General features: G+C 43.8%; 1 protein-coding gene across 1 annotated transcript; it reads left to right on the plus strand.

Moving 5' to 3' along the window:
* Positions 1–11932: 11932 nt before the first annotated feature.
* tmem160 (transmembrane protein 160) lies at positions 11933–20309 on the plus strand (the record flags this gene model as incomplete). The annotated part of the gene is made up of 4 exons (XM_080731896.1): positions 11933–12175; positions 15229–15253; positions 16970–17062; positions 18835–20309. The coding sequence occupies 4 exons, from the start codon at positions 11933–11935 to the stop codon at positions 19170–19172; spliced, it is 699 nt and encodes a 232-aa protein (XP_080588022.1). The 3' UTR covers positions 19173–20309.
* Between the last annotated feature and the right edge of the window lie 4627 nt (positions 20310–24936).

The raw sequence follows: 24936 nt of genomic DNA on the forward strand, positions 1-24936 counted from the left end.
GTGAAAAAGGTTGAAAACCACTGGATTATACCAAAGAGAAATTCCAACCCAACCAATCTCATCCTGAATCATCCACCTCATAATTAATTATGCATATTATTAATCACACATAGTAAATCACATCTACTTATGTGTGCATTTATTTCTCACCAGTCACCAAACTTATATAAGGCACTGTGGCAGCTACTGATAAGTGCTGATGGTGTGCGTATATACTGTATAATGTGTATGCCATGAATAATACATTGTACATGATCTATTTTTTTATTATCCTGTATTAGTATAAAACTATTTTCTCTCTTTCGCTCTCTTTTTTTTTAACCAATACCAGGGGTCATCAATGTGTTCGTAAACAGACAAACATGTCCATGGCAAGACTTGTCCATGTCCGCTGCAATTCTTCTATTTAAAAATAAAAGAAATACTAGAGCCAGTATACAGTGGCTGACTTGTCTCCAGGTTTCCTTCAGAATAGGTTTGATTTAATTCTTGCAGAAATACTAAATACCAGTGGTGTAATTGCAAGTACTTTGTTACAATACTTCTATACTTTACTTGAGTTTATAGCCTGCTCGTCGCAACTTTCGCTTTTACTTCAATACATTTAAAATAATAAATGTGTTTTATTCCACTACATTATCATTAGACACCTCTTTAATCAAATCAAATACGAATAATTGCAAAATGCAAGTCACTCATCATGATACTGGATTATCCACACTGTTCATATACCGTATTCACAACGGGCACTCTCATCAAGATGCCTGCTGTCCAATGTTGTATGCTGATGTATAAATAGGTTTAAAGTGGTTAAACAGATTTTGATGCTATTGAGCAATTTTGCTGGGACCCCCTGGAACCCCCTCAAGGACCCCTGGGGGTCCCCAGACTCCATTTTGAGAACCACTGGCCTAAGGTGTCAGTACATTCTGAGCTGGGTTTCCCAAATGCCCTTTGACATTAACACTAATAAAGACACTGCCAGAAAGGTATTCAAACCTTGTTAAACCAGGTACCAAAGAGTGGCGGATAAGTGCCTAATGTAATGCTGGGCCTGGAAAAATGGGACAGTTTTTTACGCGGTGGATGACGTCAATATGACAATTCTTCTCAGCGTCTCTGATTGTCTTTTATGCTTTGAAAAGTTCAAAGCAATCACTTCAATTTAGAAAGTGAAGCAGGTGAAGCAGAAAGTAGAAATAAGTATAGTACAGAGATGGCCATGGAAATGACAATAATACACTTGACTTTTAAAGCATTGAAAATGGGTTACAAATTGGTCAATCTACGGTGCCTTCCCTCACAGCTTTTCTACTTACAATCTTAAAGGTTCAAAGGGAGGAGGACAAACCACTCTCCCTCTTTAAAAACACAGCATGTGTTGCTCCCTCATGTCTACTGGATACAATTTTATATTTCTGATTTCTGACTGTTATATGATGTTTATTGCATAGTACTATTTGTTTGTCATTTAATGCAGGGGTCTTCAACTGGACCCCTAAGGGGTCCTCAGAGTTAGTACAGGGGGTCCTTCAAATCTTTGTGTGATAGAAACTTTTTTCCTTTTTTTATATTAACCACTTGAACCCTAGCGTCCATATTCAGAGAACTTTAGGCAAAAATAGCACTGCGAGGCGTTGTGAGCTTGTAGATCGTCTATTTTCGGCGAAGAGCTTTAGTGTAGAAGGGAATGTTCGGCTGCTAATAACCCCAATAGTTAAAAGAGCCGGTAGGCTAAGCATGGGAGATTAAAAGACTTGTATGACTCGCACCTTAAATCACTCACATCCACAAATCGTTTATATGTTTAAAATGCTTTACTTAGATTCGAGTTTTCAGTTACACCAATTATTACAATTATGCGATTAAAATAACGTAATAAATATGTGTATGAAATAAATAAGCAGTGAGCAAAATACAACAATAAAAGTGATTTCTTGCTATGAAAGTGCTCTAGTGCGGTCAACAAAAGTTTTCCCTCCCAGCTCACCCTACCTCCAAGGACACCACCAGCCTTGAAGGTGAGCATGGGAGCTCTGCCTTTTGTTAACTCTGTGAAACTGAGGCCACCTACAGAGACACGCCCACAAATGAGGTGCCAATGGGTGCCTCCACCAGATAGCCATTCAATCAATTAAACGAGTGCCAAAATACCACTTAACCCAGTTTGGCTCCTACATTCCGGCCCCTAATTAAGCCTGTGCGTTAATTACACAAATATTACTAAGTAGGAGACAGACTTTAACCTTAGCACCATTATTATTTAATAATTCAAGAAAATAGAAATTCAATGCAAATTCATTCAAATGCATAATTTCATATCAATAGAAACTTCATCTTCGTATTCTCCTCTCCATCTGCAAAAAATGGAAAATAGAGAGAGAATTTCAAAGAGCCCAAGAGCTCTAAGAGTGAACAAAGGATTCAGAGCACGAACGCTCCAATTAAGAGTTCATGGCCCCTCTGCTTCCTGAAGAAGGCACACTTTTGTAATGGGCCTGTCCAAGCAGCTGGTCTTAGTCTTAATGCGAATTTGTCGCACCAGCCCCTTCTTATCTGGAATTGCCTTCACAACTTTTCCTGTCAACCACGTATTACGAGGTGCGGTTTCATCCACCACAATGACCAGATCTCCAGGAACAAAGTTCCGCTCAATGTTCTGCCACTTGTGGCGCTCCTGCAGCTGCGGGAGGTACTCCTTCACCCAGCGCTTCCAAAACAAGTCAGACATATACTGTATCTGTCTCCAACGACGACGAACATAGATGTCTTGCTTGTCAAACACTCCTGGGGGTAACGAGGGCTTAGACTTGAGAAGCAGAAGATGGTTTGGCGTCAATGCTTCTAAGTCGTTGGGATCGGTGGAAGCTTTAGTTATTGGGCGGCTGTTCACAATAGCTTCCGCCTCACAAAGAACTGTATGCAGGCCTTCGTCGTCAAGATTCTGGGTCCGCAGGATGGAATTCAACACCTTACGTACAGATCTTATCAAGCGCTCCCACACTCCACCATGGTGTGACCCATAGGGAGGATTGAAAACCCACTTGATTCCCTTCTGCAGGAGCATGCCGCCAATTTGAGCCTGGTTCCATCTTCCAATTGACTCCCTGAGCTCACGTTCAGCCCCGACAAAGTTCGTCCCATTGTCCGAACGCAACTCCAACACCTGACCACGCCTTGCCACGAAGCGTCTGAGAGCATTGATAAAGGAATCAGTGTCAAGAGATGCTGCTACCTCAAGATGCACAGCTCTTACGGCCAGACAGGTGAAGATGACCCCGTACCTTTTTACTGTACATCTTCCTCGCCGAACCTCAAAAGGTCCAAAGCAGTCCACTCCAGTTCGAGTAAATGGAGGCTCGTCAGGGGAAACCCTGTCAAGAGGGAGATCTGCCATACGTTGGCGTCCCGGTACTGCATGCAGTCTTCGGCAGATGACACACTTAGACAGAGTCCTTCTAATAGCAACACTTGCTCCTGGGATCCAGTATCTCTGACGGAGATTCGACAGCATGTGGTTTCGGCCACCATGCCCTGTCACTTGATGAATGTGACGCAGAAGAAGGTCAGAAACGTGAAAGTCCTTGGCCAAGATAGCAGGATGTCTTGCCTCCTCTGGCATGGCTGCTCTACCAAGCCTACCCCCAACTCTTAGAATGCCACCTTCAAGAATGGGGTTGAGCCTGTAGAGATGGCTAGTCTTCTTCACACCTTCCCCTTTCTGCAAGGCACTTATCTCGTCAGAGAACCTCTTCCCTTGACAAAAGGAAACAATTGCAGCTTCTGCCTTGGCAAGCTCTTCAACTGAAAGAGGACCTTTCACCACCACCTGAGCTCTGGCAGTCTGCATCTCCTCACGTAACTTCTCTTCCTCCAGACCAGACTGGACAAGATGCCTTCTCTTCTGAGCCAGATCCAGCAACAGCCTCTTGAACCTGAAAAGCCAACCAACCATCTTTCTCAGGCGGAACCAAGACGAGAAGTGACTAATGAACTGCGTGACCAAGTCTGCCCGCTCGTCGGCTTGAATCGCATTGACAGACACAACGGCCTTGACCTCAGGATCTTCTGGAGATACCCTTCCAGAGAGATCAGGTTGTGCTGGCCACTCGGTTTCAGGCTCAACAAGGAACTTGGGTCCTGTCACCCAAGCATCAGACCTCAAGAAGGATTCCACTCTGGCACCTCTGGAAGCCAGGTCTGCTGGATTACGTGACGTGTCAACGTATCTCCACTGAGAAGGACTGGACAACGTGAGTATTTCAGAGACACGATTTGCCACAAATGTCTTGAACCTCGATGTTTCGTTCCGGATGTATTTAAGTACGGAGGTACTATCCGTCCAGAAGACTGATTCCAGCAGTGGCATTTGCAACTCTCTTTTCCAGAGCTTATCCATCCTGCTTGCCACCACTGCGGCTGTCAACTCCATGCGAGGAATTGTGACAGATTTCAATGGAGCCACTCGTGCCTTACCCATTACAAAGGAACAGTGGGTTTGTTCGTGGATGTCATTCAGTAACAGGTAAGTGACTGTGCCGTACCCATCCTCGCTGGCATCCGCAAAGTGATGCAATCGAGCGGAAGTGACTTCTCCAAACTTGGGAGGCTTCAAGCACCTGCTGATCCGAAACTCTTCAATCAGATGAAGCTCCTCCAGCCAGCCTGCCCACTCCTGGGCAGTACTTACCGGCAAAGCATCATCCCAGCCCAGCTGATTTCTGCACAGGCTTTGAAGTAGCTTCTTGGCGCTCAGCACCACAGGCGCAAGGAATCCCAAGGGATCGTAGATGGAGCTGACGGTGGATAAGATTCCTCTCCTTGTCAGAGGTTTGTCCTTCAGTGTGATCTTGAACTTGAAGGCATCCGACTGGACGCACCACTGTACGCCCAGAGCCCTTTCCACAGGCAAAGTATCATTGTCCAAGTCAAGATCCTTGACATCCACCGCTCTTTCCTGGTGAGGTATGGCAGCAAGCACAGCGCGTCTGTTGCTAATCCACTTGTTTAGCTGGAAGCCTCCTTTAGCACACAGATCCCTTAGTTGGCGATATAGTGATACCGCCTCCTCTTCAGTGCCAACTGATACAAGGCAATCATCCACATAGAAATGATGCAGAACAGTGTTCACAACCTCTGGGCCGAACTGGTCCCGGTTATCCTCTGCACATTTTCTTAAGGCAAAGTTTGCACAACTTGGGGAAGACGTTGCCCCAAACAGATGTGCCAACATCCTATGCTCCACCAAATCCTGACTGTGGTCCCCATTTGGCCACCAAAGGAACCTCAAGAGGTCAGAGTCCGATCTTGGTACTTTGACCTGATGGAACATAGCTGCGATGTCAGCCATAAGAACAACAGGCTCTTTTCGGAACCTGCTCATGACCCCAACCAGTGAGCTCGTAAGATCTGGGCCTTGAAGTAGTTGAGCATTCAAAGATGTTCCTCTGAAAGTAGCCGCGCAATCAAACACGACTCTCAACTTTTTCTTCTGCGGGTGGTACACACCATGATGCGGTATATACCACACCTTGCCATCGGAACGACCCAGATCCTCTGTAGGCACCTGCTCAGCATAACCGCTGGAGATGACCTCACTCATAAAGTTAGTGTAGTCCGCATGAAACGAACGGTCCTTGTTGAATCTCCTTTTGAGAGCCAAGGTACGCTGTTCAGCAACCTTCCTGTTGTTCGGCATCCTGACACTCCCTTGTCTCAAAGGTAGGCCAATGTGGTAATGACCATCAACCAACTGTACAGAACTGTTGACGGACTCCATGAAGTTGAGGTCTTCCCTAGACAATCCAAGCTGTTCATCCTGAACGCATTCAGGGAAGTCTGCCTTCGTCTGTTGCTCCCACAGCTGGTCAAGCGTTGCAACTGATATCCTATTGACGGTGACATCGTGACTCGGGCAAGCTGTGTCAGTAATGCATTCACCTCTGAGAGGACCATTGACGGTCCAGCCCAACATGGTTCGAATTGCATAAGGACCGTCATCCACGCTTCTGACCACCTCCCACGGCTCCAAAGCCTTGGGAACGTTGGTTCCAATAAGGAGATCGACCCCTGAATCGATCGCCGTTATCCTGATGTCTTCAAGATATGGCCATTTCAGCAGATCATCCTGCTTAGGGATGTTCCCTTGATGGACAGGCATGCATTTCTGCGTAAAGATTGCAGGTAGCTCACAGAAGTCATCTGTGTCCAGACCGGCTACCTCCAAATCCGTCACGATGTGACTGCCGACCACTTTTTCCTGACCCATAGTTCTCAAGAGGATGTCGGACCGTCTTCCAGAGAGGTTCAGACGGTTCATGAGCCCTTCCGTACAGAATGAAGCTGAGCTTCCTGGATCAAGGAAAGCATAGGTCACCACTGTTTTATGACCTTTCTTAGACTTCACCCGAACCGGAAGTATGGCGAGTGTGCAGTCACTCTCTCCGGCCCCAGAAAGACCACTGGACTGCACAGAGATCAAAGCGCTATCTGCTGTCACTGGAGTTCCTTTGGCTTGCTGTCTTTCCCTGTCTTTGAAGTTGATATGCAGCATAGTGGGATGTTTCAAACCACACACTTTGCACACCAGTCGTTTGCGGCATTCTTTGCTTCTGTGCCCAATGCACATGCAACCGAAACACACCCCTTTCTCTTTTAAGAAGGACATCTTATCAGTGTGTGTCTTCCTTTCCAATAGAAGACACATGTCCAAGGCATGTCCGGCTCCACAAAGCAAGCAAACTCCAACAGGTGTGCTCTTTTCCTTCTTCCATCCAGTGTCCTTGTTCCTGTCAACAGTAGCGACAGTGGTCGCAAAGCTACTTCCCTTGGATTTAGAAAAGGTTTGCGGTTTAGCAAGCCTCACTTCCTTCCTAAACGCTGCAGGGGAAGGATCCTGCAAGTCCCCAAACAGTGGGTCGCTTGCCATCTTCACCTGCCTTTCAATGAATTGAACAATATCACTGAAGGTGGCTCTGCGACGGTACTTCTCCTGTAGGCTACAGGCAGCCTCTCTCCACTTATCCCTGAGCTTATATGGCAACTTCTTGACAACAGCCTGCATGTTAGCAGGGACATCCAACTCGTATGTAGACCCAAACTCTCCCAGAGCATTACAGCAAGCACGAAGCAGGAAGCTGTAAGACTGAAGAGCGTTGACGTCCTCGGACTTGAGCACTGGCCATGAGAAGACCTTGTCCATGTAAGCGGATGTAATCTTCAATGGGTCGCCAAAGTGCTCTTGAAGCAAGGATTTAGCCTTGGCATAGCCACTTTCAGCAGGCATATGCTGACAGCTCCGAACCATATCTCTCGGCTGCCCCTTAGTGTATTGCTCAAGAAAGTATAAACAATCCTTGGCGCTCTGAGTCTTCTCTTCGATGCTGTGTTCGAAAGCTCTCATGAAGGTTTGATACTCTAAGGGATCACCATGAAAGACCTGAATGTCGCGTTTTGGAAGAAAGAACAACGACTGTTGTTCAGCAAGCAAGGATGTTATCTGGTTTTGCTTCTCCAATACCGATATCAGCTGTCCATGATCGACGCTGCCATGCGCTGAAGGTGCAGGTTGGTTTGACTGCAACTGCTGCTCAGGATGTGCTGGAGGGTTGTGCATTCTGCTTTGCCGCACCCTAACGGTGTCAGGCCCTGGCTGCGACTGCAGCCCCACATGATTCACCTTAGGCTGAGCATCCAATAAATGAGGACGTGGCTGCTTAGGCCGGGCACCAAGCAAATGTGAACGTGACTGATGTTCACCAGAAGCGCCTTGAGATGGCTGAGCGACTGGCTGCCTTACAGACACAGGCACAAAGGGCTCAGCATCCAATAAGTAGAGACTTGGCTGCCCAGGCCAAGAATCAAGCAAATGTGAACGTGACTGCTGTTCACTAAAAGAACGTTGCGGTGGCTGCCTTACAGGAACAGGCACAAAGGTCTCAGCTTCAGCATTTTGTTTCTCAAGGTAGGAATTCATCCCATCTGCCTTACTAGCTGCAGCACTAGACACTCGAGAGGTGCCGGAGACCCTTAAGACACTTATTTTAGCTGCTGATGCCGCTATCTCCATTTCCAAGTTCAACCTCTCTTTCTTTTTTCGGAACTGTGCCTCTCGCTCTTCCATGGCCTTTCTATGGTTCTCCTCTTCCTCTTCCAGAGCGTGCTTCTCGTCAAGCACCTTTTGACGAGCAAGGAGTGCTGCCATTTCTGCTTCTGCAAGGACACATGCAGACAAAGTTGAGGAGGCAGTGGACCCTGCTTTACTCACAGCAGTGTTCCTTTTCTTTGATGCTTTAACTGCAACATTAGAAATGCTATCAAGAGGAGTAACATCATCTACAAAAGCAGTTCCCACCTCAGGCTCAGGATGTTCTGAAACACAAGTAATGTCATCGTTATTCACTGCATCAGGTGTTTCAACAGAAGGTGGGTGTGGCTGAGGTAAAGTAGGAGAAGCACTAGCATCTTCACATAACTGCACTGTACTTTGAGGTTGGCCACTTGCATCTGAAAGCCATTTATTTGTACTTTCAATGAAGTCATCTTTATGCTTTTGTATGTCTGAAAACCAAATGTTTTGCTTCTCTTGTTCATCCGGAGGAAGCAATGGAACAACAGCATCATGAAGCTGACTTGATTCATCGTACAGTGCAGACACATTGTGAAGATGGGACTGTATGGTTTGAGCATTATCAGGACTTTGCATAAGCTCATTAATTAATTTGACACCTGCTTTGATTTTGTTAACCTTAGCTTTTCTTTCACTTTGAAGACGTTCCATTTTATTTGCTAGTGCTTTGGGAGTAGGCTTTGGTTGTCTTTTCTGTTCAGGATTAGAACCAGGCATTGGTGAATCCATTTGCATTCAAAGAACGAATAAAGAACAATAGCAGTTCAAATAGCAGTTCAAATAGCAGTTCGCACCTATATCAATTACAGCAGTTCACAGCCCTAGTATGTGCGTGTAAATGTAAATGTAAATAAGAGCAATGAAAATGTAATTCAATAGACAAAAGGCTTAAATCGAATGTATGTATGTAGGCCTATTATTCCCCACTAAACTGCCTAAAGAAACTAACCTAACAAACAACTCTATGGCTTCAGCAGAGGGACGATGGGTATTTACGCGCCTGTATATCTCTTTTCAGAGACGGCACTCCCGGGCCAACCCAACCGGGCTTTGAAATGCGGGCCGAACCCGTCCATGCACAGAAAATAACAAACCAATAGCACGTACGGCCGAAGCCGTAGGCTAAAGCAGCTTTGCCTACGGGGAACAATAGGGAGACAGCGAGCGCTAATAGCGCGTGTGTGTGTGTGCGTGTGGCTGTGTATGCGTGCGTAACGTAGGCATATAGACTCGGTGAGAATGAAAAGTTTCAATCGACAATGAATGCAACCTTATGCTGCGGTGCGCGGCCACGCGCATTCCAGTTTCCTTTGTTTGAAGCGACTGCAAGCGAGACAAGCCAGAAGTTCAATGTCAAGTTCAAGTCAAGATCAGCGCTTCAGAAACCTTTTGTTGACTATGTTCGGCTGCTAATAACCCCAATAGTTAAAAGAGCCGGTAGGCTAAGCATGGGAGATTAAAAGACTTGTATGACTCGCACCTTAAATCACTCACATCCACAAATCGTTTATATGTTTAAAATGCTTTACTTAGATTCGAGTTTTCAGTTACACCAATTATTACAATTATGCGATTAAAATAACGTAATAAATATGTGTATGAAATAAATAAGCAGTGAGCAAAATACAACAATAAAAGTGATTTCTTGCTATGAAAGTGCTCTAGTGCGGTCAACAAAAGTTTTCCCTCCCAGCTCACCCTACCTCCAAGGACACCACCAGCCTTGAAGGTGAGCATGGGAGCTCTGCCTTTTGTTAACTCTGTGAAACTGAGGCCACCTACAGAGACACGCCCACAAATGAGGTGCCAATGGGTGCCTCCACCAGATAGCCATTCAATCAATTAAACGAGTGCCAAAATACCACTTAACCCAGTTTGGCTCCTACAGGGAAAAAGAGCAGACTAAATACAGAGTGAAAGGTCAAGTATAAAGTATTGACGGTTCAAGTTAAATATCTGAAAATCCACATTAACATGAATCCAAAATATACTGATGATTGTGTTGTCAAACAATGAAACTATATGCTATGAACAGGTTGTGGGGGTCCCTGCTTCATCTCTCTCTCGACTAAGGGGTCCTTGGCCTGAAAACGTTGAAGACCCCTGATTTAATGTCTCTATGAACCTTATGAACCCTAGAGTAGACCTTGTATCTGAACTACAGTATACTGTCCTGTGCTTTTCCTATGAACTTATAATAAAGTATTCAATCAATCAATCAAAGTTGTAGCCTACATGCAGTGGTGTAAAGTAACTAAGTACATTTACTTAAGTACTGTACTTTACTTGAGTATTTTCTCTGTTCAATACTTTACTTCCACTCCACTTGGCTATATCTCAGTACTTTTACTCCACTACAATAAATAATATGAACGCTTTAGTTTAGTTACTTTGAATATTATTACAAAACAAACTAAAACACTATTTTTGCATCGTGTTTTGACAACAGTTTTTTTTTGTGTGTGTGTGTTATCTTTCTGTCATTCAATGTTATATGAGTTAAAAAATAGGATCTCAATGTAAATAAGCCATGTGCTTTCCTGAGTGTATAGGCTTACCTTAATTACCAGTGAACTGTAGCCTACTGTCATGAAACTGTACCTTTTCCTATGCAAACTTCTAATAAATTCTTCAATAAATCAATCAATCAATCAATCAATCAATCAATCAATCAATCAATCAATCTTATTTCGGCCATTTGAAAATAGCAGATTTACAAGCTCACAATGCATCATGATTGCAGTGCGAAGCATCGTGAGCTTGTAGATCAGCTTTTAAATACTTGTTGAACATGTGAAATGGGATATTCTGCACAATGAGTAGCCTACTTTTACTTTTGTACATTTGATGCCAAATTGCCAATTCTTATGTATTGTTACTTACATTTTTTGAATTCTTGGCTTTTACTTGTAACAGAGTATTTCTACATTGTTTGCAGTAGGTATTGATACGTTTACATTAAGTAACAAATGTGAGTAGGCCTAGCCTACTTTTTCCACCCCTGCCAAGTGCCAACATGTGCACAAGGTCAAGATGTGACCATTACCTACTCTATGGATGTGACCATGAACCCTTGAACCTGGGCTAGAAGAGTGCGCCCGCAGGAAACGCTGAGCTGCCTGCGCATCTCTCGTCTCGTCTGTTGTAAAAAGTAAAGTTTCGCTACTCACCAAAACAAGGACGGCTTTTTGGGAGTTGAAAGCCTACAGTACTTTCCTTAGTGGGAACACTCGGAGGCGTCAGAGCCCCCCATGCCCCATCTCACTAACTCTAAAACTACACTTTTTGGCCAGAAAAGAAAATATCTCACCGGACGTTTAAGCTACTCCACAGCGCCCTCTACAGACCGTGTCAATAGAAATGTCCATTGACCAATTTTCACCTTCCGGTGAGATATTTTCTTTTCTGACCAAAACATTTATTTTAGACGTGAGGGGGGGGGGGGGCTCAGAGTGTTCCCACTAAGGAAAGTAATCTTTCACCACCCAAAAGCCATCTTTGTTTTGGTGAGTAGTGAAACGATATTTTTTTATTTTTACAACAGACGAGAGGTGCGTAGCGTTTCCTAAAGGCGCACCCGTCCCAGAACTCAAGCTAGGAGTAGGAGGAGAACTCCTAAAGGCTAACCACCACCAGAGCTAGGCTTGAGCCGCACGATGGCGCTATAACATCCCCGTTACCTTTTTCAGAGCAGACCGGACGCCCTCTTTGCAGCTCTCTCTTCCTGGTGTCGTTGGCCTCGGGTCGGTGTGAAGGTTCATGTTGTTGTGGTGGTTGTTTCCACTACATGTGATGTGAGCGATGATGATGATGATGGCTGCTCGGAGTTTGTTTACGAAGAGGCGTCTCCTGCCTCAGGTCGCCACTCAGTTTGCTCGGGTCCTAAGGGTCGCGCGGCCGCCGCAGTACGTGGGCGGCTTGCCGGTGAGGAGGGGGGTCCACGGGGTCGGGGGGGAGAAGCAGCCCGCCTGGGGGAAGAGCGGTCCCCGCTCCCCGGAGCAGCAGCACTACCACCGGGTGGATGAGCTGGACAAGGCGGATGCCCTGGTGAGAGCTGCGGGTTAAAAGTATACAAAGAAAAGCCTCATAGTCAGTGGTGGGAAACGGGGGTCTTCAACAGGGGGTCCGGGACCCCTAGGGGGTCCTCCAAATCTTCCAGTTATTTTTATATTAACAACTTGAACCCTAGTGTCCATATTCTGAGAACTGTAGCCAAATAGCAGATCTACAATCTAAATACAGAGACTATACAGAGTGAAATGTCAAGTTTATTAAGTATTGACGGTGCAAGAGGTTAAATGTCTGAAAACACAAATTGACATGAACCCAAAATACAATGATGATTGTGCTGTCAAAGTCAAACAATGAAACTATATGGAATCAAGTCAACAGGTTGTGGGGGTCCCTGCTTCATCTCTCTCCCAATTAAGGGGTCCTTGGCCTGAAAACGTTGAAGATCCCTGGTGTAAAAAGCACTCAAACGTTTTACTTGAGTAAAAGCACAATGGTATGGTATTAAAATGTACTTGAAGTACCAAAAGTAAAAGTACTCATTATGCAGAATGTCAATCTTTTCAAAATAGCAGATCTACAAGCTCACAACGTGTTGCATCTTAAGTGGTTAATGTATGTTAAACTAAACAATATGTCCCATCTGCCATTTACGGTATATGCACATTAGTGCAGCGCCATTCATTATCAAAACTAACTGGACTGGACAAAGAAGGTGTCTAGAACTACGTTTTGAGGGTCAAGGGATCACGCTTCTATTCTTAAAGTGATGATCACATGTACCTGTGGCATGCTGGTGTGGAAATGAGTGCTGCCATTATACGATATAATGCCCACCTGCCCCCGGCAGGTAAATAAAACATCAGGGCAGGTGAAGTTGACTTTCAGGTTGCCCGACAGGGCAAGTGCTCATTTGAGAGGGGACACAAATGTCTATAAACACAACACGAGATATCTGTCTAAACACCTGAAAGTGGCCAGTGCGCTGTGTCTTCTGGTCTGTGGAATGTTAAATAAGAGCACTATTTACCTATGATGTGCTGTTTTTACATTTAAAAATATAAAATAACAAGTGTGAAACCATAAACATTCAATCATAGCTAAAGTATTTGGTATTTGGAGGTATTGAGGCATGACATTTTATCGCACATCCCCAGAAATAAGTGTTAAATTGAGTGGTAATTAAAATCGTACCTATCATTTTATAATGGACGATTTACTTTTCGGGCAAGTGGGCATTACCTTCGGGCAAGTAGAACATGACCTGTACTTGCCCGATGGGCAAGTGCCTCTGAGACCTTAGTGTCAACCCCTGCCAATAGCTTTCTTCACCAATGTGTTCATAATGGTGTCTTCTAGCACCACTTCCAGTTCTCCGAACTCCTCTGGGAAACTGGGAGCTAATCGAAGTTGAGAATGACTTCCAACGGTCCTTCTTTCAGCAGCGGGAAAATACATACAAATTATGACTACCACAATTTAATGGATAGGCCCCTTAAAATACTAGGCATGGACAATTATCTGGCCCGGGAGTCATTGTTACTACAAACTAACGGTCAGTCAGGAACCCACTGCTGCTGAATGAAATGTTTGATACTGGGAGTCTGGTGCTACGCATACTATAGTTCCCCTGGTGAGACGTAGGTGGAGCCCGGCCAGGAGTCAACCCACAGAGCCTGGTCCTTCCACGCACCAGATTGCCTCTCCCAGTCTCGGCAGAGTTCCAGAGCAGCGGAGTGTGACCCTGTCTTTCCCTAATGGGACTGATCGTGGGTAGCTACTGGGACGTAAAGTCGGGACTTGATCACCCTGGCTGGGTCACCTGAGTGAGGGGTATGATGTTGCGAGGCCCGAAACGAAACCCCTATGACCTTGGGCTACATCACTGAAGCTACGTCCCAGGGGCATCCATGCGATGTTTTGTTTGTTGTTTGGTTGGAAAGGATTCAGCACCAACCCCTAGTTAGACCCTCCCCACAAACTCATTGGCCAATTTATATTTTCCCAGTTTTTCGCACCAGGTCTTCTCAACTTTGATTGGCAAATTTGGCACCCACACAGTTATACTGCAAAGACAGCACTCTTTTGCACACTGGCATGCCACAGATACATGTGATAACTTTGTGCAGTTTGTCGGTTCCAAACTAACCTCAAACAAACCCACTGATGCACCTAGACGCTGGCTGTACGCAGGCTTAAAGCACACATGAATTGTCCACACACAGCAACTTGAAGTTTTGTCTTGCATGTTTACTTCACCAAAATTAAAGTGCATAATATACAAACATTTCTTCAGGCATGGCATTGTTGGCTGACCGTGGCTCTGGCACTGGTTAAAAAAATAAAAAAAAAGATTGTCCACCAGGTGCATGCCCTTCCCTCATTACCCAGGCCTACTTAAGCCCTTGGTGCCTGTCAATCAATTAGGCCTGGGAGTGGCATGCCCTTGGTGCCCAAATAATAAACTAATAATCCAATTATCTTACCAAACTAATACAACGAATATGCCAAATGATACAAAATAACCACAACTATAATAACGAAAATGATAACAATAAACTAACATTCCAAAGCAGTGCAATGGCTTCAGTGCACTGATGTGTGTCTTCAACGCAGGCGAAGAATAAAACATTGGTGCACTCAGTGGGGTTTGAAGATTATTGGAATCCAAGAACCTAGCACTTACATTGATCATTGACTCTCGAAACATAGTTCTAGACACCTTATTTGTGCAATATAAGTGCAATATTGCCCTGAGTTTATAGTTTAAATAGATGTTTTGATAATGGTGGCACTAATTTGTATATAAATATGGTATGGTATGAGACAGTTCGACAACTTTTTAACATTGCTCATCATTTTGCACACATTTCTTCCAATCTAGAAACACTATTTGGTGATTATTTTGTTTCATGAATGGGCCGGCAGTGTCAATGGAGCTTGTTGTAACATTGATACAGATAGCATCTAAAGTTGCTTGTAACTTCCTTTCAATTTCATTTAATTCTTTGCATCCATCGATCACCATTTGTCAACTCTGCATCGTGGCCTAACCATTAATTTACTTTTTATTCTTCTTATTTTGGCAGATCCTGAGAAAGTCACATGAAACAGGTAATGCAACTGCTTGGCCAATCACTGTATTAACAGTGGATTAAGCTACAAGCATAAAATAAGGTATAACCACTTGTAAGACTGGAGTTAAATGCTGGTTGAACACAATGAGGAGAGGACAGGAACTCATTTGAGATTTTATTTCCATGCTTCACAAGCATGGAAATGGCTAGCCCTAGAATGTCTCCAATGTTCGGTCGATTGACACTCAAATCTGGAGCCATAGAACGCTCCCATTGCGCGGCGGTTAGCAGCTAATCTGCGCGGCCCTAAAGTGCTGCGCGCTACTTGTGTACTCACCCAATAATGTATTCCTCAGCCTGGGAGAACGATATTGTCCTATAGTGTCATATCCATTTGAAAGTTCTGGCTGAAAACATGTACTTTGTAAAATATCACCACTTATCACGATCCAACACGGACGACTTATACGACCGGGCGAGGGGCTCGGAATGACTGCTGGACTGAATATATCATAACTTCCTTTGGGAAGCACAAAACGTACGGGGCACACAATTGACAGGTGCTTGTGATTGACGTGGGGTGACTAATCACACCACCTGCGTGATTGTGTGCCCCGTACTTTTGTGCTTCCAAAAGGAAGTTTTGATATATTCAGTCCAGCAGTCATTTCGGGCCCCTCGCCCGGTCGTGTCAGTCGTCCGTGTTGGCTCGTGATAAGTGGTGATATTTTACAATGTACATGTTTTCAGCCAGAACTTTCAAATGGATATGATGACACCATAGGACAATGTCTTTCTCCCAGGCTGAGGAATTAATTATTGGGTGAGTACACAAGTAACGCGCTGCACTTTAGTGCCGCGCAGATTCGCTGCTAACCGCCGCGCAATGGGAGCGTTCTATGGCTCCAGATTTGAGTGTCAATCGACCGAACATTGGAGACATTCTAGGGCTAGGAAATGGCTATATTACCTCAGCCATATGTTTGATGGTTGGAGTTAGTGTTATGGAACATAGGTACTGTAGGTATGCTCTCCTACACAGGACAAGATACCTAACTTGATTAACAACTTGATTTTGACTATTGGCAGCCTGCTGCAGGTAGATGACCTGGGTGATACAATTCCCCAGGGATAATTTCTAACAACAGAGATGGCATCTAAACTAGTCTCTCAGTGCCAAACTGTTGACTCACCATTTCCAAATGCTTTTTTCGCATTCAGAGATTGTGGAATAGTTGTCTGGCTTGTGTCATGCATTAGGGTGATGCACAACAAAAAAGAGGGAGTCCACACACAAGGTCAAACTTATAATGATTATTTATGACTAAAATAAATACATCTTTTAATTAAATAAATCAAGATGCAAACATAAATGGGTTTGAAGTGTGAAGTGCAGTAATCAGTCATGTCTGCTGTGTATGGATGTGAGGGTTTTTATGCAAAGTGTAAAAGGGAACTGAAAAGAATGGGTTAGGCCCCAAGCAGGCCAGGTGGCTTCCCAAGCACAACCTGTTTGTTGTAGTAACAAACCCACACCGCTTTGAAAAGCTGATACCATCCCATTTATGAAGCAATGCCTAAAGTCTGTGCATGGGTTCCGTGATGCTGATGATGTATAAATGACACAATTTAATGTCACAGGATAAGTTGTACAAACCTTCTCTCAAAGCTCACAGCCAGCATGAAACACACAATGAACATGCCATCTATCCTGCCAGACTGTCCAGCTTTGATTGCGTCTGTGTCATTGCAGGCTTCCTGTCGTGGTTCAGGAACGGTCTGCTGGCCACTGGGATTGGAGTCATAGCCTTTGTCCAGAGTGATGTTGGTCGAGAAGCTGGATATGGTAGGGCCTTCACGTTTGTGTTTATCTCTGCAAGGACATTAGCACCAACTACAGCTTTGTTTAGTTTAGTTTATTTGATCAACTCATACATTTATACAAGTCGTACATCCACATAATCATTTTTACAGGTGATCAAAAGGAATAGGCTGAAGCTGAAAGCTTGTGAATGCGTATTCATGAATTAAAAACATTGATTAGTTATAAGAGTGTTCAGATTTTTTGCAGGCTCATCATCAAAAAGAAAAAAAAGAGAAAGGAAAAAGAAAGGAAACGAAAAAGTATATGGAGTTAATGGAAACTTGATAAAGGGAATACCCATTACATAAACAATAACAATTCAAAAATCAGAAATATAAAAAGTTCATTATGTTGCGTAATTGCGTTTTTTATTTATTTTTTACTTTAATATATTCTAGTTGTGCATGCAGTAAAATGTTCCAAACCTTTTTTTGTTTTCAGCTCATGAAAATCAAACATCCATATCTCAAAATATTACAATATTACACGAGACCACTCAAAACAACTAGAGAAATGTAAACCTTATGAAGTCAGAGTTGCTTGAAGTACAGTGTGAAATCTCCGCAGTCAGTGATGATTTGGGATGCTATGGCATCTGCTGCTTCCAATGCTTTTTTACTCAATACCAGTATTAACATTTCTGAGACAGAGCTGTATAATACAGTGTATAAAATACATATAATTTATAATACAGCGTTTAAGAGTAGCATTGTGAAACACACACGAGCTGAAGGAACAAATGTTGCCGTTAGTATTAGTTGAATCTACTACGTAAGGTCCTGGGATTGATCTGGCAGTAGCTAGTGTATTTCAGAGAACTTTATTTATTAATCGTTCATCATATCTGTATCGGTCGATATTTACTTAAAAATATTGGCTAAATTGGTGTAAATGTTTTATTTTATAATTAATTTTTAATGCAAAGCTGAAAAAGGGTTTTTGCGATGAATGAATGCTGCAGATTCAAACTGTTTTTGAAAGCAAATAAGTTGGAAACGTTTTAAGTAAAAGAATAAATGGTTCCTTGAGTCTATTGGAACCAAGGGTCCATTTTGGTTCCATTAATACACTCTCAGATTTATGGGGGTCCTTGAAAATGAAACTCTGAGAACCACTGGTGTAGCCCATGCTGTGATAAAAAAAAATATGAAATGGTACATGTGAGATTCTGGCCCAGTAGGATCTGTTGGGACAAAACAGAGTTAACAATGCCATTAACTCTTAAGCCTGAACGCAAATCTGTGTCACTTGAACCACTTTAACCATTATTTTATGCTTTAACTATAAAGAAAATAGCAGATATACAAGCTCACAGCGCAGCACTCTGTGCCGCGCTGCGAGCTTGTAGATCTTCAATTTTTGAAAAATCATGAACATTTGAGCAAGTCTTTGAATATTTTTGACCTGATTCCATAAATGTCTTCTAAATCCTTCTTCTAAATCGGTGGTTCTCAAACTTTTTCATGTCAAGGACCCCCAAAATTACATGTATTTGGCCACGGACCCCCATCTCAAAATATCTTATTCCAGGGACCCCTCAAAAGCAAATATTTGAGTTACAAATGTTCGCTTTTAAAAAGATATATTCAAAGATTTGCCAAAAGATTCATGATTTTTCAAAAATAGCAGATCTACAAGCTCGCAGCGCGGCGTTGTGGGCTTGTATATGTGCTATTTTTCAATAGTTAATGCATTAAATAAATCTAGGCTTAATGGGTTAATATCTCTCTACCCCTGTTGTGTTCCTGCCTCAGCCTTCTTCATCCTGGGAGGCGTGTGCGTGTCGTTCGGCGCGGCGTCGTACGTCGGGAGCCTCCTCACCCTGCGGAGGCTCATGCTGCTCTCTGTGCCGGCCACGCTGCTCCAGACGGCTGTGGTGGGCAGCATCGCCCTCTTCTGGCTGTGTGCGGTATCGCTCTACATCGGCCGGCTGGAGGTGGAGATAATCCACGACGACGACGACGAGGGGGAGGAGGGCGACGAGGAGGAGTGCCGGGAGTGCCGGGAGAGGCGCGAGCACCGGGGTTACCGGGGTTCCCATGACGATAGACACGGCAACAAGGGCAATGACAACAAAGGGCAGAACAAGTAGAGCTCTCTCCCTAGAGGGGGAGGGAGAGGCGTGTGATGGGGTTTTGTTCTGAGTTGGGGGTTTCCGCTTATCTTTGTGTGGAACGTGCGAGTGAGTTTGTGCGTGAGAGAGACAGACAGTGTGTGTTATTTTTAAATTATAAGACTGCTATTCTTTGTTACTGTATATTGATGTGTAGAGGCGGATTATTACAAAGGCTAAAAATCTATATTTAGGACTTTTTTGGAAAACAGGTTAAAGTGCTGAAGCCAATTTGAGTTGGAATTAATTCCAAACTGTTTATTTTTTAGTTGCACAAAACCATTTAGTTATAAAGTACCATCAATCAAAAAAGTGCATAAAATTTTACATTATCAATCAAACATGCACATGACTCCAAATATTTCCTTTGCAAATCCAGGGCGTGCCTGGTAGCTCAGCCAGTTGCATGTACTCCTTGTGAGCGTGAGGACTCGGGTTCGAATCCGACTTCCCCCGTTTTGTCTCGCATGTCTCCTCTCTCTACTACGGTTTCCTGTCTCTCAATACACACTTAAAATGAAGCATAGAACGCCATAATTATATCTTTTTGATAAAACTTGCACATACAGGCATATGACTATATCACTCTTGCTTGTGTTTACTTTGAAGAGCTCTATACCTAATTATCTCTTTGCTATTTAATCATTCATTCAGAGCCAACTTCTGTGGATGCTGTTAGTCTGACTACTTGAATTCTTCATAGAAATCTGGGAATGATTTACGCTCACATTGGTATGCTGGTATGGTCATCTTTTTTTTTTTTTTTTGTATTCCAAAAAATATATTTTCAAATGCTTATTTTTTTAAAGAGCAATAGCACTTTGACTGTGTTTGTTAGTTTCTTGTTCAAGTTAATTTTGTAGACTTTGTGGCAATATTTTTTCATAAGAGCTTGGTAAAATGTTTGCTGTTTTCATCATATCTTCTTGTGTGTGTGTGTATTTTGTTGTGTTCAATCTCAAACTGTCACACGGTCATCTTTGGAATTGTTTTACACTGTAAAACAATTCCAATAAATTAGTTTTACAAAATGATGCAATGTTTCCAGCATCGTTCTAACAGCGTGTACATTGTTGTATTTGGGATTTACTGGATATTTGTATGTACTGTATGCATGGCCCTCGGTGCATCATCTTGTACATAATAAAATTCAGTGAATATGCACATAAACACATTTTTGCTTATTTATTTATTTTTGGTAATTTACTGTGGAGAAATCGACTATATGTTTTGCACGTTCAGGCTGATGCAATACCGGGTGACTCTCAGTGATGCAGTGTTTTTGGATGATGCAAATAACGAGCAACATAATGTTGTTACAGCAACGGTTCCGTCGAAAGTTGGCGCCGTACTATAGTGTGTGCATGTATTATGCATATATACAGTATGTCCAGTGGTTTTCAATCTGTGGTCTGGGACCCACTGGTGGCTGTGAGAATATTACCAGTGGGCCCCCAAAAAACCATTGACAATACACCAATATTCAAATGATAATAGGTCTAACATTAACAAAAAGTATAACGTGAAAGCAAAATGTTTTAACTAATCTGTGTCACATAACCACTTTAACCATTCAAAAATAGCAGATATACAGTGCAAGGTCCGTGCTGCACCGTCCCTGGAAACAAAATATTTTGAGATGGGGTCTGTGGTCAAATACATACTATTTCTAGGGGTCCTTGACATTAAAAACTTTGAGCAGATACATTTTTCAGAAAACCATTAGGATTTAGAGGACATTTTTTTATATTTTTCAGGTCTTAATGTGATGCCAATAAATGGTTCCAAGCCGGAACGGTTGAACGTTAAAATAAAATGCACACAGCCAGCCCACCCATCTGACCACTTAACCCAGCATTCAGCTGCCGTGTCAAGAGGGGAGATGGGTGGGCCGCCAACGCCTTTGAGATAATCATATTGGATGGTATATCTGTCTGAGAATGAATGTGATTATGTGAGCTGTATTCTTGAGCAGGTTGCATGTGCTACGTGTGTGTGTGTATGTGTGTCGGGGGGGTTTGTTGGAGATAACTATCACTGACTGGGTTAGGGCGAGGGTCCCAGGTATATCTCTCAGTCATCGACAAGGTTGCCGTTTAATCTCACCTCGGAGTTGGCCTCTCTTTCTCTATCTCAATGTATCTCTCCTCTGTGTCTCTCTCCTCCAAACTCCTTCCTTCCCACCAGTCGTCCTCTTCGTCGATTCCCGAGGCGTTTCGGTGCGGTTGTGCTTCTTCTCATGCAGGGTGTGTCCTGGATGGGTGCTGCAGTGTGACCAATGCATCCCCTCCTCCTCCTCCTCTTCCTCCACTTCTTCTCCTTGCACCTCCTTCTCGAGTCCTCTCCTCTCCTCCCTACTCTTCCGCCCCCCTCGCCCCCTCAAGTCATTTCCTCTCTGGGCTCCTCCTCACGTTTCTCTCCCCCCACCACCACCGCTGCGTGGCTGCGTCTGACTGCACAGGTCTGTTTGGCATGCAGGAGGCTCCCGGGGCCTGGCGCGTCTAAAGGGCAGGGCGCCCAGAGGCGGGAGACGCGCCCTCCCTGACAAACACCATCTACACACCCAGACCCCTAGGCAAGTTATAGCAACCATGACTCTCAGTCTGCAGAACCAGACTCCAAGCAGTGGCCCCCAGGGTCCGTGCACAAACAAAGTGCGAAGGTCTTACTTTATACCAACTCACGCGGTGGCGGCATCGCCTGCCAAACAGAACTGATCTTTCCGGCATTGAAACTAGTATGCATGCAAATTAGGCTTTACATCTAGCCTTCGAGCTAGAGCCTCAACCCTGTTGTATAGCCAAAAGCCATCGTAACCTTCTTGTTGTTTTTTAGACTTAAGAGATCGCCCGTCTGCTCTCAGGTGTTAAATGCCACGAGCACGGATCAGAAGGCCTGCCTAGAGAGAATGCCATCAACACAGAGAGGATCAACCTGCCCTCTCTTCCCCGGCTAGGGGGAAAGTTGAGAAGAAGGAAAGGAGTGAGGGTGGGAGACAGGCGTGGTGGCGTTGGACGGAGAGATGGCTGCATGGTCGGTGTGCGTTCAAGGAGAAAAGTGTCGAGCAGAGGAAGATGACGGGAAGCAGAGATGGAAATAGAAAGACAGACCGCAAAGGGGAAAAAAGAGGCGAAGGGATGGAAGATATGGAGAGAGAGGGAGAGGGAGAGAGAGCTGTCTGGGAGCCCCCATTCATCCCTCTCCATTATTCCTAGCCATATTTTTTCACTCTTTTCAACTGCATTTACATGTGCTCAGGTATTTCCCCCGGGACTGTGACTCCAATTCAAGGGGCAAGATAAGCCGTCAGAGTCACTGACAGAGAGGGCATATGGGTGCGTCAATGACAGGCTCAGGTAGGAGGCGGGGAGGACAGTTGTGCCACAGCGCACGTCCGCGCCGCACGCGCACGGACACAGACGTGCACACACACACACACACACACACACACACACACACACACATACATTATCGCAAACGTGCGAGCCAGTCCTTTGCTATCACTAGGTAAAGGCTATCAGCAGTGGTGATAAAGCACCGCAACCTCCAGTTCTCTATTTCTTTTTGTTGTATACACATGCACGCATGTGCGCGCACGCACACACACACACACACACACCTAATGTACCTGCACATGCACACATGTGGTACAATATTGACCACAATTTAAAGGTAGGGTAGGATAGGATTTTCCTTGGTTAAAAATAAGTGAGAAATAGCTCTATATTCTGATAGTAGGCCTACTCGTTGCTATAGAGTGTTTTCTCAGTAACAGGAGTCTCCATGTCTCTCAGGCTCTTTATTAAACACATCAGGTCGGGATACCAGTTTTGTACAATCAGGATATTGGCCTCTCAGTCTAGGATATGCCTACATATTAAACAAGTCCAACTGGAAGTGATGACACAAATGATTGTGCAGACACAATTGGAACTGGAAGTGGAACACTATTTGGTCAATGTGTAGGCTACTCTCTCCTGATTGGCTGATTTATTTTTATCCCCTACCGTCTTTCACTGTCTGTTTTGTATTGTCTTGTATGTCATGGCCTTGAATAAAGATTTATTAAAGAAAGAAAAAATAATAATTAAAAAGAAACTTGACCAAGTTGAAAAAAATCCACCAAATGTTCCTCCTCTAAGGAAATGGCACGGTGCAGAGACTGTCCACCTATGTTTTCCACAAAGGAGGAAAGCGGTGGAAAGCATAGGTGGAAAGCCTCTGCGCTGTGCCATTTCCTAAGAGGAGGAACATTTTGTGGATTTTTTCAACTTGGTCAAGTTTTCTTTTTTTTATATAAATCTTTATTCAAAAGTCATGACATACAAGACAATACAAAACAGACAGTGAAAGACAGAAAATGCTTTCACTGGTCTTGAACCACCAACCTTTCGATCTCTGGGCAAATTGCTCTTTCCTCTGTGCTATAGGGGCAACAAAGTTATTAATCTCATAGGATTCAGAAGCCTAAGCTTTCTTTTCATATATATATATTTTTTTTCATTTAGGTGGACAGTGAAAGACAGAACATTTTCATAAAGGTGTCAAAGGACATTCATTTTTTGCCATTTGTCATCATGAATGATGAAGTATAGGGTCAAGGGTGATACATTGACAGCTACAGTAGCAACTAGAAAAGAACATTTCGAAGATGTGCCAGCAGCTCGCTAAGTGTTTGCAACCTTGTTTAGCGGTTGGTGTTAGCATTTTTAGCATTTTTATTAGCATTAGCTTTAGCATTTTTAACATTATCATTATCATTAGCATTTTTAGCATTAGCTAACATTAGCATTTTAACATTAGCATTTTTAACATTAGCATTATCATTTTTATCATTAGCTAGCATTAGCATTAGAATTTCTAAAATTAGCTTTTTTAGCATTAGCATTTGTTAGCATCAGCATTTTAGCTTTAGCATTAGCGGAAATAGCGGTTAGCATTAGTGGGTAGCTGTTGGGACTGTGGGACCACCCACAAAATTCCGAGACGGTACCATGCTGTAAACTGGAGTTATAGCTGTTTAAAGCTCAGCCAATAGGAATATAGGGGCGGGGCTTAAGTAATAAGTCTACTCAAGACTCCAGTTACTGAACAAACCTTCAATGATTAGCCTACTATCAGAATATAGTGATTTAACGTTTTAACAAAAACAAACAAAAAAACGTTTTGTTAACCAGAAATAAAATGTAGACTACCTTTAAGCCTTGTTAAAATAGGCTACTCTTGTGAGTTTGTATATAGGCTAATGGCTATTTTCGCGAGCAACACACTGTCCGTTTTATGGGACTTAAATTACATTCTATGGAGGGCTGTGTCTGTGGCGCTAGCCGACAAACAACAACTCGTCGACAGGCAACAATGCATCGACACGCTGCACTGTACATTTAAGCCTAATTTATGCTTCAGTCGTGCGACGGTCGACGTACTAGGCCTATGAATCGGTCTTTTGGGCCATGCCGTCTTCATTGCACGTACGCCGGCGTTTTCTCCCCAACAACTGCTGTGTGTTTCTGTTTAGTATGCGCTTCCTTTGGTGTTGAGAAGGAATGATCCTCACTCTAATGAAGCGCGGCCTGCCACTTGAATGTAAAACAGGATTTAACCCGTCTTCAATGTCAGAGCCCCTCCCCGGGGCCGCTTCAGACAACACACACACACCCGCAAATTCATCCAGACGTACACGCACATCTCACACACGCACGCACATGCACGCAGCCACGCATGCGCACACACTCACACATAC

This window comes from Nannobrachium achirus (genome assembly GCF_963921795.1).
Source record: "Nannobrachium achirus genome assembly, chromosome: 8".
Lineage (NCBI taxonomy): Eukaryota > Metazoa > Chordata > Actinopteri > Myctophiformes > Myctophidae > Nannobrachium > Nannobrachium achirus.